The sequence below is a fragment of the Narcine bancroftii genome, chromosome 8 (assembly GCF_036971445.1).
Source record: "Narcine bancroftii isolate sNarBan1 chromosome 8, sNarBan1.hap1, whole genome shotgun sequence".
In the NCBI taxonomy this organism is placed as follows: domain Eukaryota; kingdom Metazoa; phylum Chordata; class Chondrichthyes; order Torpediniformes; family Narcinidae; genus Narcine; species Narcine bancroftii.
Window position 1 is genome coordinate 27,893,767 of NC_091476.1, and position 15,644 is coordinate 27,909,410.

General features: G+C 37.5%; 1 protein-coding gene across 4 annotated transcripts in view; it reads left to right on the forward strand.

The window, feature by feature from the left end:
• The window catches only part of LOC138740550 (phosphorylase b kinase regulatory subunit alpha, skeletal muscle isoform-like), a 96,180-nt gene extending 80,926 nt beyond the window's left edge, over positions 1-15,254 (forward strand). For 3 of the 4 annotated variants that reach the window (XM_069893376.1, XM_069893378.1, XM_069893379.1), the window contains 6 exons: positions 2,743-2,784; positions 6,231-6,275; positions 8,162-8,335; positions 8,437-8,490; positions 13,543-13,743; positions 14,470-15,254. In XM_069893376.1, coding sequence (XP_069749477.1) covers positions 2,743-2,784; positions 6,231-6,275; positions 8,162-8,335; positions 8,437-8,490; positions 13,543-13,743; positions 14,470-14,643 — 690 coding nt within the window. In that variant the 3' untranslated portion in view covers positions 14,644-15,254. The remainder of the gene's footprint in view (positions 1-2,742; positions 2,785-6,230; positions 6,276-8,161; positions 8,336-8,436; positions 8,491-13,542; positions 13,744-14,469) is intronic. The other variant, XM_069893377.1, reaches the window with a different exon arrangement.
• Positions 15,255-15,644: the final 390 nt, after the last annotated feature.

Here is a 15,644-nt window from a genome sequence, read left to right on the forward strand (position 1 = left end):
CCTAAAATGTAGCCAGGGTGTGCTACAACCTTAACTGAAACCCTAAAATGTAGTCAGGGTGTGCTACAACCTTAACTGAAACCCTAAAATGTAGCCAGGGTGTGCTACAACCTTAACTGAAACCCTAAAACTAAAAATAGTTAACAATTAGCCCACACTCCAGGTAAAGTTTCTGTCCAGCAACTACTGGAGAATGCATGTGCTCACATCATGAGAAGAGATCAAACTGAAGAACAGAGGGGCGGGGGGGGGGGGGGGGGGAGAAGCAACGTGGTGCCACAGGGGTAGTAATGGTGTGCTTAGAGATCAAATGTAACAATGTACATTGATGGGAATGTATAGATATGATTGACACTATGGGTGTGAAAAGACTGAACTGTTTTCTTTTTTGTAAATAATTTGTTGTGATTAAAGTCTATTTTTGGGGAGGGAAAAAAATCAAAAGATCATACTGACTGCCATTGGTCACTCAAAAAGACCTGCAGCAGAATTTGGCGAATGTCAGTCAAATTGAATGCTGCATGAAACAAGGCCCCAAAGTTTACATGGGATAACATTTAGGTTCTTGTTTTACTTGTCTGAGTAAATTGGACAGTGAAGAACTGAGTCTGCAGATCAGCAATCAGGATATTATTACCATGTGAGTTTTTGTGATCTCCCATTAGCTTTGTAATACAGTACCTTGCTGAAAGATTTGTGATTAAATATGTGAAGATTATATACATAATAGTTGGGAATTTGTGCATGTCTACTAGTTACACCATAAGAAAGATTTTAAAAATAATTTAACTGGACCTTTTGGACTTCCATGTTTCTGTCTCATTACAGATCTTGTTTGTTAGCATCTAAGTAGTCTGGCACTAAAATTTTACTTTTAAAAGTTTGGAGACTTGAGCTTGCAATTATTTCTGCAGATTTTAAATTTAAAGTGTTTTTACTTTTCCTTTCTATCCCTCAATCTTATCTTTCTTTCACTTCCTCTATTTCAAATTACAGTGAATTAAATGTAGCTTGCATTTTTATGGTTTCAACTCAATGAAGGTAACATTTAATTTCCCCTGAATATGAGAATGGGGATTGTGCTCAACTCATCTGCATCTATTAAATGGAATGCACCCAATGGGAATTATTTTGTGTTCTGTGCACATTTTAGTTATTTACTTGGTCACTTTATTTTCATTGCAGCCCAATGTGAGAGCAGCCATATTATGGCAAAATGAATACTTTATGGCTAACCCTGCTTGCCTTTGATATGTGGGTTGTTGGTGACTCTTTTTAACCTCTGTAATCTTTTTGATGAAGGTTCTTCCACAGAGTTTTTGAAAGGAGAGTTCCCTGATTTAGATTCAGGCTTGATAAAGAAAGATGTGTGAGTTGGAGAGGAGCTTGCAGGTGTTATCATTATTTAATTGATTAGCACAGTCTTTAATTTATTTGCAAAGATAACCAGCATGGGTTAAAAAGCTGAGACCTCAAGGAAGCATTGCAACTAGGACAGGTTTTGGAAAGCATTCTACAAGTGAAACATTCAGGGACGCAGTGAAAAATGATGCAAGGAAAATGCTTTGTTGTCAAACATCACAATTTTTTGGTCCAGCAGATTGAAAGCAGGGCTTTAAGGTTAGTTTAGTACTGGTCGCCATGCCATTCCAAATGGTTCATTGCTAGTTTCTTGGTTTGATAATATTAGATTGAAAAAGGTCTGAAGCATGAAGTTATGAAATAGAGAGCTGCCGAAGGATCAGTTTTGAGGTGCAAGATCTGCACCACACAACCCATACAACAGAAAAAAAGGTGTCCATGAGAACATGGAAATTAGCAGTAGAAGACTATCAAGCCCCTCTTGCCATGTCCAAGTTCAATTCACTCAAGGCTAATCTTATATTTCACAATATTCCTGCACGAACACATGTATTTCATTCCCTTAATATTTAAAAATCTATCTGTCTTGAATATACCCAGCTATTGAAACTCCACAATGCTCTAGATAACAAAGCCCAAAGATATACTACCTTCTAGGTGAAGACTTTTCTTCGTGCTAAAAGCATGATGACCCCTTATTTTGAGACTGGCTCAAACTATTCCAGTGTAGAGAAACTTCAATTGTGCTTATATCCTGTCAAACTTCTTAAGAATTTTGTATATTTCAATAAACTGTAGAGTTTTACAGAATGAGAGGTGATCTTATTGAAAGGAACAAAAATGCTTGGAGCACTCAGCAGTTTTGATTCAGGGAGATCATTTCTTCTGGATAAAGAAACTAGTACTAAGAATGTAGAACAGTTTCAATTGAAGAGCTTGTGAATTTAGGATTGAAATGAAATTTTTCACCATTGAACAGCTGGTGATTCTTGTTAATTCCCTGTCCCAGAGATTATGCTCACTTGTCATTGATGGATTGAATCCTATTAAAAGAATCAAGAGACATTGAGACAGAGCAGGAGAAAAACAGTTAAATAAGAAAACCAAAAAAGATTTCCTGTTTCATGCATTCTTAACGCTATATTTACTTGCACAGAGGGGAAAAAAAATGTCTAGTATCATGGTGTTTTGAAGAAGGGAAGAGATCAAATATATATCAAGAGAACACTTTTGCTTATGGTTATTTTGGCATTTTGCCAGTTGTGGCATTCTAATAACAATGATTCTGCTATTTGAGAAATCCTGCTTTTAAAGCATTAAATTCAGAAACTGTTTACAGTCTGTAACACTAATATATCTGATTTTTCCCCATTTTTGTAGATGGATAAGCGTAAATTTTCTGCTGGTGTAACCACTACTGAGGTGACATTTGTAGCTAGGGTTATAAGCCTTAACAATTTTTCCATCCCATTATTTTGCTTATATGCCTAATTACTTCTTTAATAGAACACTAAATCCTTGGCATTGTTTTGAAGTTGCAGTTTAACCAACAGTTTGATATTTTTCATTTGAAATAACAGATTATCCCAAGTATATCATCAGTCTTATAATTGTTGGTGCATGCTTTGATTTATTGCCATTTTATTGGATAATTGCATGAACCTCAGAATAACATATTTAATCTTCATGCTGAGTTTCAAAATTTCAAACTTTCTCTCTAAATATTTCTCTCTGACGTTGTTTTCTGGAAAAAAATAACCCAAATAATTGACACTCATAACTTCCATAAACTTCTCTCTCCGTCTAATACTGGGAGCAGAATAGATACTTGTTTCACATCTCTTCTTCACAGCAGTACAATTAATTCCAAAATTAAAAAGGTGCATCATTAATCTGAGAAATTGTACATGTATCACGACTTTCTTAAGATATATAGGTTGATGGCTGTGGTTCAAGAATAGTCAAAAATACTGATTTAACTGTTGAGTCAATGGTGCAGAGAATTGTATATTTTTCAGTTTAACATGTTCTTGCCAGTATTGGCTCAATAGAAATGTGGTTTTTACAGAAATAGAGCATGTAACCTTGACTGACATACACACAATGCATGATTGAGAGAGATGCTGTTTTTTAGATTCAATATTCAAGTTACAAATTGAAGAATATATCCTGGCCAACATTTAAAACATCCAGAAATGGCATATTTTAATATTTTATCTGCTTACATTTCATTGTACTCTATGAAAACCTACTTTGAAGAAGTTGGCATCAATCATGTTTTCTACCTTTATTCAAGTACATTGTTATGTACACAAAATACACATTTTTCCTTTTGCTCAAAAAAGGGACACAAAAATGCTATCAAAGCAAAAAGAGCCCCATCAGAGTGATAAGGATCCATGGATCGCAACACCTCTGATGCCTCCTGCATCCCCTATAACTTCTGTGGCCACATGGCCTCCTGTTCTGTCCAGCAGTGAACCCAAGCTTGAAGAATCCAAGTCACCCTCCTTGGCTGCTGGTTCTGAGCACCCAAACTGATTAGGAAGTGGTTAGCACATGAGGCTCACTTAATGGCACCCTCTTGAATTCCGGTCTTGAAAATGTGATTCCATAAGCTTGTTGCTAGAAGCCCACAGCCTGTTGTGAGGCCTTCATCTGCTGAGTGCAGCTGTGGTTTCCGACCCTGTAGCATCCTCTCCCAGGCTTCTTCACCTTTTGTGGGGTGGAGAGAGTGGAAATTAATGTTCTCCTGTTCTGGTGTCCTGTATTGGTCCACTACTTCCACATAGTCTGGAATCTTAAAGTCTGGGTTGCTGAGCATGGGTGCCAGAATCCATGGATATCAAGGTTTTGGAACAAAATGCCACTGGACCTACTTGACAGGCAGTTTAAATCTATACGAGGTCAGCGAGCAGAACATCTGGGCAGCAGGGCCATGTAAAGGAGCACTGGAAAACTGCATCACTGCTTCCCCTGCTCTTCCTGGGTCTGTACCAACTGCAGTGCTGCCATTATAGCAGCTGCAGTCACACCACCATCTTGATCACAATGCTTGCAACTCAAACATTAATAGTGACTCCTTCATTCCAAAATTAAAAAGATGCGATGTGAAATTGAGATAATTCATTTAACTTTTAACAAAGCCCAATAAATTCATCCATGAAAACTCTTTCAGAACTTAATACTTCAGAAAAAAATTGTCTAGAACTTGAAAGGAAAACAATGTAATAATATGGATTGTAGATAGACATTGGCTGATAAAGGCACGGGCTGGCCTGCCCTCCGATGACACTCTCCCCTGGACTCCTCCCCTGTGGTCTAGGCCATAAAGGTCAAGCTACCTCTCCCTTCCCTGCACTTCCCTTGCTTGGATCCGGGCCAGTTCAAGTCTTCTGTACAATAAAGCCTATCGTTCCCCTCAGTCTTTGTCTTTGTGGTTATTGGGGCAACTGGCCATCAATTTATTGTACAGAAAATTTTAACGTCTCTGGTAATGGAGAAGTTGCTGCATCCCGATCAGCTTGAGGTGGATCCCCAAGTCCCAGGTGCATTGGAACTCTTTGAACAGTGGATTAGTTGTTTTAACAACTTCCTTGAGGCCGCTGCTGAAGTGGTCTACTTGAAAGAGAAGAGGCTGAAGGTTCTACAGGGAAGAGTCGTCCAGAGGGCTTTCCAGGACACCAGAAGCTGTGCGACGGCTGAGCTACAGGCGCTACACAAGTCCAAAATCAATGAGGACACTGTGCCTATCCGAGACCTGGCGAGGGCCGGAGATCCCGAAATTGCCCTGTCCACCACTGACCACCCCACACTGGAACTCAATACCAGAGGCTGAGTCGCCTGGCTCTCCTCTTCAGGAGTTGGTCCCCCGGGAGCCATCATCAAATTCTCCCCCCACTGGCAGCTTCCCCTCCGGAAAAGCAGCATGGACACACCTGTCCCACAGAAGGAGGAAGTCGCCGGTGTGACTGAACCTCTAGTTAGACATTTTGTTTGTTTGTTGGTTCCACTTCTGGAAAAAAGGGGGGGACTCTATTTAAAATTAAGGGGTGGATGTAATGATATGGATTGTACATAGACATTGGCTGGTAAAGGCACGGGCTGGCCCACCCCCTGATGACACTCCCCTGGACTCCTTCCCTGTGGCCTAGGCCATAAAGGTTGAGCCACCTCTCCTTTCCCTGAACTTCCCTAGCTTGGATCAGGGCCAGCTCAAGTCTTCTGTACAATAAAGCTTATCGTTCCCCTCAGTCTTTGTCTTTGTGGTTATTGGGGCAACTGGTAGTGCCAATCAATCAATAAATGTAAGAAATATTTATCAATTTAAAGAAACCAACCATTCAGACCTAAAATACTTAAAAAGCAAATTAATATACATTCATAGAAAACATTTTTATCATCGAGATTTTCTGAAGGATTCATGACCAATGGGATGAGAAGTTATCAATCAACTAGATTAATCTTTTTTCCGTATGAAACTGGTGATGATTTGCACCTTTTCTGTTTTCATTTGAGATTTTCAGGATACATATTATTTTGCTTTGGTATTAAATGGTAGAAATGTGAAATAAAATATAATATGGGGAAATATTTAAGAAAAAAAGTTCATATTTTAAGTGGAACTTTACTCGAGTAGAAATTTAATCAATTGCAAATTACAAAGATTTCTGTTCCAGTAACATTAATACTACATTTTGCATGATGTTTTAAAAAAATGAAATTATAACTACCATAATGCAAGTTTAATGTTCTCAATATTTGAGATCACATCTTCCAACTTGCTTTGACAGGCAAGAAAACCACAAAATTATATGGCTAACATCATATTTTTAAAATCATACTCAAGTTATTTCTTCTCCTTACAGACTGGAACTTTGAGGTCAGCCAACAAACTTGATGGACTACAAGAGGTGATGATTTTTGTAACTAATGTTGCAATTTATTATTATATTTTTGGCAAATTATTTATCAGAATTGTGCCTTCCTAATTTCTGACAAAAATATTGGACATTAACTACATTAAATGTCTTTTGACCTATAATGTCTGATTTTTCCATTGTTCCAGGAAAAGGGTTGTTAGTGACTCTTTTTAACCTCTGCAATCTTTTTCGTGAAGTTTCTTCCACAAGGTTGTTGAAAGGAGAGTTCCCTGATTTAGATTCAGGCTTGATAAAGATGATGTGTGATTTGGAGAGAAACTTGCAGGTGCTAATATTTGATTGATCAGCACATTCTTTAATTTACTTGCTAAAGATAACGAGCATGATTTAAAAAGCCAACACCTCAAAAAAGCATTGCAACTCGGCCAGGTTTGGGAAAGCGTTCTACAAGTGAAACAGACAGGGAAGCAGTGAAAAATTATGCAAGGTATAATGCTTTGTTGTCAACCAGTACATTTTTCTGGCACAGCAGAGTGAAAGAAACATCCTCAAGAGCAAAGAAGAGTAGCACAAGATGAAAATTGACTCAAATAATGAAACCAATATTAGTCCGTTGCTTGTATGCTCCTGTTAGAGTTCCTGTGCAAAGTAAGTGGAGATGATACCAATACACTAGATCTAACTAAGCTTAATCATTTACTGACTGTTCTTTCAAAATTAGATAAAGTTATTGAAGCTGGGACCTTGTCTGTTTGGGCTTTACCCGGAACATGAAAATCTTTGTGATCTATTGGAGAGTTAGGATCTTTCTTCACTTTGATCCTCATGAATACCACCATTACTTGAGCTTCTTTCAGGTTAAGATACTGTTGAAAGTGTGTTTAGGAATTGTGCATTATGGATTAACACAGTTATTATACACAATGCTACAGGATTAAACTGTCATGGCTGCAGAACAATTTGGAGCCATTATTACTGAAGTAAGCCTGCGTTCAATCTCAGCACAGTGCAGGGAAGATCAGGTGAAAAATCTCCCCAAAAATCAAAATGACTCGTTTTACACCTTTTAGATGCAATGAGCTAACATAGATTTCAGACAGATGGCCATGGTATTTGTATTTGGTGTATCCTTTGTATTTCAATGATGCCATCTACCTTAACTCTCAAATACATGGTGACCTTAATGCCTGACCCATTCAGCTTTTGACTATTTCCATTGGATGGATGTTGACAAATGGCTCCCTGCTACTCTATGAGAGAGCAAGTTTTGTTTAAACAGCAGTATCATTGCCAGTAAATATCAATTTTTTTAAAAACTAGTTCCATGATTTGATATAGACTTTTAGTGGAAGTGGTTTGAAGGATGCCTTTTGTGTCAGTGGTTAATATCGGAACCAATGCCCTCTGACTGTCTTTTTGCTCTCTAACACAAATAGGATAAGTTATCATAAAATGGAAAACCCATCATTATTAGCAAATAACCCATGAAGGTGGCTAATCCCACATGATACCATTTTTTTCCCAATGTTACCTATTTTTAACAAAAAGCCATTCTCAGAGCCTTGGCAACACAAATGGGACCATTTTGAATTTTTTATTATTTAAAATGCACAGAATATTCATGTCACATAAATTGAAAATAACTGTTACGTAAACTGGAAAAAGTAACTGAATAATTAGGGTTGGACTTGCAATGTTTGATAAAACCTGTCGTAAATGAACAAGTTTAACAGGTAGTCAATTGCATCACAATTTAATTGCCTATGCCTGTTTGAAATTAGACTGAGCAACACATTATATGTGTGATTTAGACATGGACAACTTGAGCAGATTAAAAATTCCTTTCTCCTACCTTAAAATACATTGGGGGAAAAATGCATTATGAATGAATTAATTCATCTACTTGTATATTACAGCAATTGCTTGGGCATTCCTCTAAAATGGCTGATTCTATTGTTACTGATCAATGGCCAGATAGTGATTTTGTAGATGTGCGCCATGGACAGTGGTTACGGCGAAGGCGCATTGATGGTGCACTCAACAGAGTTCCTGTTGGCTTTTATCAACGAGTTTGGAAAATCTTACAAAAGGTCAGTGTAAACTATGCACAAATGTAAGTTAAATTTTCTTGTGGTAAATGTGTCCTTAATTTAAAAAAGTCCTATTTCATAACTTTGTCTATACTTTGCAGTGTCATGGGTTGTCGATTGAAAATTATGTTCTCTGGTCATCAACAACTGAAGAGGTAAACGCCTATATTGTTTTAATTTAACTTGTCTGACCCCACAGTAAAAATTTAAAACTTGAAAAATTCTTCTTTGGTGTGTTGCAACTGTAATATCACATCAACCATCAATTACTAACCACAATAAGTTAGAGTGAAAACAACAACAAAAAATTCTGCTGATTAGGAAGCATCTTTGAAGAGAAAAATAAAATGAATTTGTCAGGTTAATGCCCCATCAGAACTGAAAGGGTTCGAGATGAAACAGACTTTCAGCAAGTAAAGAATGAAAGGAAGGCTCCAAAATACTGTGGAGGTTAGGAAAATTCAAATGAGAGAATGGATGTTGGTGCAACTAAAGCCATAATTGAAGACACAAAATATAGAAAAAACACCCCGAAATGTGTTTACCTTCTATTCTAACTTGTATTTATGTAAATATGCTCCGTGGTCCTGGAGAAACACTGTCTTGTCTAGTATGAAGGATGTATAAAGGTGACTTGACAAAGATATATTGCTGACGTTTTGGGTCTGAACCCTTCTTAAGGAATAAGCAGGAGATCTCAGAAAGTCTCAGAATTCAGACAATGCAGGTGGAGGGAGGAATCTAGACCAACAAAGGGTGTTAATTGGATATGATAAGGGACAAGGCAAGAATTGATCATGTTTATGCAAAAGGAGATGGACAAACTGTTGAAGATCTTGAGAGGCAGGATTTACTAACATTTAGAGAGATATAATTAATTAGGAATAGTCAACATGGCTTTGTCAGAAAGTTGTGCTTCACGAGCCTGATTGAAGTCTTTGAGGGTGTAACAAAAGACATTGAAGGTAGAGCAGTTGGATATAGCCTATATAGATTTCAGTAAGGCATTTGATAAGGTCCCCACACAAGGCTGATTCAGAGAGTAAGGAGGCCTTGCTCTGTGGATACAAAATTGGCTTGCCTAGAGAAGGCAGTAGGTGTTGGTAGATGGTTTGTACTCTGCATGGAGGTTGGTGACCAGTGGTATTCTCCAGGGATCTGTTCTGGGACCCCTCCTCTCTGTGATTTTTAGAAATTATCGAGATGAGGAATTGGAAGGGAGGGTTAGTACATTTGCAGGTGACATGAAAGTAGGTGATGTGTAAAGTCTGGAGGATTGCCAGAGGTTACTAAGGGACATTGGATGCAGAACTAGTCTGAGAAATAGCAGTTAGACCTTAACTCAGAGAAGTATGAGGTGGTTCATATTGGAAAGTCAAATTTGAAGGCAGAATACAATGTTAATGGGAGGACTCTGAGCAGTGTAGATGAACTGAGAGATCTTGGGGTCTGTATACAAAGGACAATCAAAGCTACAGCACAGGTTGATAGTGCTGCTTAGCAGGCACAAGTTGTGTTGGCCTTCATTAATCGAAGGATCAAATTCAGGAGCCTCTGTGGTAATGTTACACCTTTATAAAGAGCTTGGTTAGACCCCATTTAGAATATGGTATTAATTTCTGGTCACCTCATCACAAGAAAGATGTGATTGCTATAGAGAGGATGCAGAGGAGATTTATAAGGATGTTGCCCGGAGCATGCCTTATGAAAATAGGTTGAGTGAACTTGGTCTTTTCCCCTTGGAGTGACAGAGGACAAGGAGTGACCTGGTAAAGGTGTTCAAGATGATGAGAGGCATTGATCATGTGCATAGCCAGAGGAATTTTCCCAAGGCTGAAATGGCGAATACAAAGGGGCATAGTTTTAAGGTGCTTGGGAGTAAGAACAGGAGGGGAGATGCAAGAAGTAAGTTCCACACATAGAGAGTGGGTGCATGGTGGGGGCAAGTACAATAGGATATTTTAAGACAATATTAAATAGGTACATGGAACTGAGAAAAATGGAAGGTTATGAAGTTGGGAAATTCTTGGCAATTGATAGAGTAGGTTCTTATGTCAGCACAGCCCTGGGGTCCAAAGGATGAGTACTGTGCTGCAGATTTCTATGTTCTAAGTTGTAACAATATGAGGAACACTCCCTTTTTTTTTTCCGGCAGCACCTGGCAGAAATTATGATATTCCTTTTATAGCACAACTGGATCTGTCCACCACTATAATGTGGATCTCCCAGTGGTCTATAATTTCCTCTATATCTCACCTCCCTTTCTTGAACAAGAGAACATTTGCAAATTTCCAATCCTCTGGGACTTCTCCTGTTCCCAGTGATAATCCAAAGATCATAACCAGTGGTTCAGCTTCCCACAGTTGCCTTGGGAAAATCTCATGTGGTCCTGTCGACTTATCTAACTTCATGCTTTTCAAAAGCTCCAACACATTCCCTTTCTTAATTTCAAAATGCCCTCGTGCCTCAGTCCACCTCAAGTCCTCATCACAATTGTCAAGGTGCTCTTCTCTAGTAAATACTGAAGCAAAATATTCATCAAAGACCAACACTTCATGCACGCATTTCCACTAGCACCCCTGATGGTACTTGCCCACACACGACTCATCTTCTTGTTCACATACTTGTAGAATGCCTTGAGGTTTTATTTATCCTGCTCACTAAGGTCTTCTCGTTGCCCCTTCTAGCTCTCCTATGTCCTTTATTAAGCTCTTTCCTAGTAATCTAGTAATTCTCTAGTGCTCCATCAGTTATTATTTTCCTAAATCTCTCATAAGCTTTTCTTTCTAGCTATATTTTCTACATCCCTTGTACACCATATTTCTTTTACCTTACCATCTTTCCCTCCCTCAATGGATTATATTGGTGCAGAGCACCATGCAAATATTCTCTGAACTTTTGCCACGTTTCTGCCCGACTTTTCCCCAAGTACATCTGCTCCAAAGCTCCTGTTTAATGGCATCATATTTTCCCTACCCCAATTAAATGTTTTCCCAAATGATCTATTCCTGACCTTCCGCTGTGCTACGGGAAAGGAGAAAGAGTTGGCATTGGTTTCTCCGAAACATTTGCCCACTGAGAAATTTGACACCTGACCTGGTTCATTTTGCAATACTAGGTAAAATATTAGCCTCTCCTCTAGTTGGCCTATCTATATATTATGTTATCAGGAAATTTTCGGTACACACCTAGCAAATTCCACTCCCTCTTAACCCTTCACTCTAATATGGTGTCAATCAATATTAGGAAAGTTAAAAACCACCCATCACAACAACCTTATCATTTAAGCATATTTCTAGAATCTGCACCCCTATTTGCTGCTCGATGTCTTACTTTTGGGGGTGGGAGGACTAGAAATATATGCTCAATACTGAGAGAATGAGAAAACAGAGACTGCTAGAGAGAGAAGAGGAGGAGAAAGAGGATAAAGAAAGGCTCTTACTGGGACTATTCACCAGGATGTTCTGGAAGCTTTTCATCAGGAATGTGTCTATTGAAGTGCAAGCATCTTGCATACACCGAGGAACTGTAGATTGCATCTTCCTTTTGTGATGCAGGCTGGCCTTTTAGCAGTGCAGAATATTTATGTATATCTCGGTACCTCTCATGAACCAATTGTGATATTTACTGACCACATTCCTCTGGTGTTTTTGAATAAAATGATGAATAAGAACAGGAGATTGTTAAACTGGAGTTTAATATTACAAGAATATAATCTGCAAATTAATCATACCAGAGGTACAAATAATGCGATAGCAGATTGTTTGTCAAGATGTTGAAATTGATCGTGTGTGTGTGTATATATATATATATATATATATATTATATAAATATTATATATATATATTGTATATAAATATTATATATATATATTGTATATAAATATTATATATATATATTGTATATAAATTTTTTATATATATATATATATACACACTCAACATTGGGTTACTTTATTATAACATGTTATAATATTGTGTATTGTTATCTCTTGAGAGATTTTAAAGACAGTTTAGTTATAACTGAATTTTAACTCAAGAGTTAAAATTCCTTTGAAGGGGGAAAGTGTGACAGAATATAGATATGTTTCGGGAGATAAATTGGGGAAAGGTTTGTTAGAGTAGGTCACATACAAACACTATAAAACAGATCTTATTTAAAATACTGGAGCTCTGCTCATGCTAGACATGTCAGGGCCAACAGTCTTCGCAAAATCTTTGGAGAGTGTCCAACAGACTTCACTAATGGATTGTTGTTTACAAAAAGGCAACAAATGAAAGAGCTTGTCAGAGCCACATTCTCTCTGGAAGGGAACTTGCTGTTCTAAGAGGGTCATGTGGTTTTGCAAGCAGAGAGAGTAAAACAGGCTTTCTGTCTCAGAGAAGAGAGAGACAGACAGAGATCAGTTCTACAGTGTTACAGCCAGCAACAGCAGCTGGGACTGGAACAGGACAAGCTGGAAAGCTTGTGAGAAAAACCCATTTGGAAGACAGGTTGTGAGTGCTTAGTTCAGCCTGGTCATGCAAGAAGAGAGGAATGGCTGTCTAATGTTTCACTTGGAATAAGTGAAACAAGAAGGAACTCTGTGATGACCTGAAAGAAAGAGGTTATCATCTGGAGAATCCTGAGAGGGCAAGTTTTTTCAGCAAGACACTGAAGTGGCTGGGTGTCCAGTGAACAACAAATTTCTCTTTGAAAACCGACAAGAACCTTTCTGAGTGGTAACCATTTACCTTTCAAGCACCAAAGCCTGGTGAACTTTATAAATGTTAAATTCTGTTCACAGTATAAGAATTGCCTGCAACCAGTGAACTTGGAGGAATGGGAAGTGAGATTGGACTGTGAATCAATGAACTTTTCTGAACTTACACACACATTACATACATGTGTGCTTAGAATTAGAAGGGGGTTAAGTTAGGTTAGTTAAGTTAATGTGTGATTCTGTTTTCATGTTTAAAGATAATTAAAAGCAACTTTTGTTTAAGTAACCATTTGTCTTGGTGAATATCTATTGCTGCTGGGTTTTGGGGTCCTCTGGGCTCGTAACACTACAAATCCATTTTTGCACACTCTCATGGTCTTGGTTTTCATTTCTGAGAACGTGAAGGATTTTGCTTATTCTCAATTTCATTATGAAGGTTAAAAAATTAAATAAATAGGAGATGTACATTTTTATTTACTTAATCTGTGTCCTTTTTCCTGAATAGATGACTCCTGGTGAAATTAAGTTTGCCGTTCAGGTAGAGACGTTCCTAAATTGTGTGCCACAGCCAGAATATCGGCAGCTTCTTGTGGAGACGATCCTTGTCCTGACCATGCTGGCAGACGTAATTATAAAGAACATTGGCCGAACAATTCACATTGAACACATTGCACACATGGCAAATACCTTATTTGTGGAGGAACAGGTACATTGATTTCTTCTTGTATATCAGGGATTTTTTTTTTTCATTTCTGGTCCAAATCCTTGGAATGAGTGTCAGAATCTATAGTGGTCAATTTATCAGACAGACTTTCAAAGAATTCGACAATCAATATGAAAAACATTTTTGTCTCCCCACAAAATCTCCCAAAGCTTTTAAATTCAAATAATTTAATAAATTTACAATTTAAAAACCTTGAATGATATTTGTGAACATACTGGATTGTTGTAAAAACATGTTTGGTTTATGAGTGTCCTTCAGGAAAACAGGGGAGGAAATCTAGAGGTGTACCACATGGAAACACATACTGCATGGAAACAGGCTCTTCAGCCAAATGTGCCCATGCTGACCAAGAAGATTAATTGAGCTAGTCCCATTTACATGTGTTTGGCTCATATCTCTCAAAATGATCCTAACCATGTGCCTGTCAAATGTTTTTAAATTTAATTGTAGTCACCACTACCACTTTCTTTGGCAGCAAGATCTACTGATTTTACAAGATCTATGTGACTCACAGCAATGTCCTCTGAAATAGAACTGAGTTATAAGGAGACAGCTCAATTAGAGAACTGAGGATCGATGATAAATCCTGTTCACATTTCAAGAACAAATAAAATAAATAAAACCAAATTCCTCTAGATTCATATTGAACCTGAACAATGCGTGGCATTGATTTGTGGCATTATAACTGTATTCTTTCTTCTTTATTAGACAGCTTTGGGAGCTGATGATGAAATGTTAGAGAAGGATCAAGTGACAGGAATTTGCAACTTGCTTTATGACAGTGCTCCAAGCGGCCGCTTTGGTACCATGACTTATCTCCTGAAGGCTACTGCAATATACATGGAAGAATTCCTACCAAACGACGGGTGCCAAATACAATAAGCTGATTATTAAGTTGACTGTCTCAAATTAAATCAGGAGGCTGAGTACCAAGAAAGCACAATGTGTAGCATAAAAATTGATTGTTATCAGGCACTAACAATCCAGAAACTTTGTCCACATTGAGTCACTGGGAGGGACAAAGAAGAAATGACAGTGAATGAAATACTTAAATTAATTAAATCTTGCATTTAAACTGAAATGGACGCATGATGGTATACTTTTTAAATCCCTTTTCTTTGGTAAAGACTAAGGATGATCTGAGATTTAGTATCAATCTTTTAATTGAAAGAACAAATACAGCTAAATTGCATCATTAAAGCAAAACTTTATGCATGACTTTATTGCAAACTAATAAGCTAAAAGTTCAAATATTTTCTGTGAATTGATGACTTCAAGTCCTGAATAAACTAATTTGGACTATAAGTGTGGAAAATTATAGCAAAACGATGTATTTTTGATGTAAACTATCTTGTAACAGTACAATTACCACAACATTGTTTCTTATCAGAATATTTTCTCTGTGGTATGACACTGAATTTGCATGAAAATACATAGTTCTCAGAAGTTGAAGGATGGTAAGTTGAAGGACAATAAAGAACTGTAATGAAAAATTATTTTTTCCTCATTCTGACAAGAACTGTAGAGATTTTGGTCCTATAGTTTGTATTTCATTTTTATTTGTAAATTTTAAAAGAAATTTACACTTTGATTATAATGTTTATTGTAACACAACTGTCTTATACTTTCAGAAATTTGACTTTTGAAGTTGAGCATTTTAAAAATCAATAGGAAGATTTGTTTATTTTGCCAATATACTGTAAGTATTATCTTTGCTACTTGCTAAACAATTTGCTTGTGATGGAGCTGTTTAGCACATAAACAAGCCTTCATCAGTTAGCATGGTGGTTAGCGCAACATCGTTACAGTACCAGGGTTCGAATCCTGCGCTGTCTGTAAGGAGTTTGTACATTCTCCCTGTGTCTGTTCAGGTTTTCTCCATG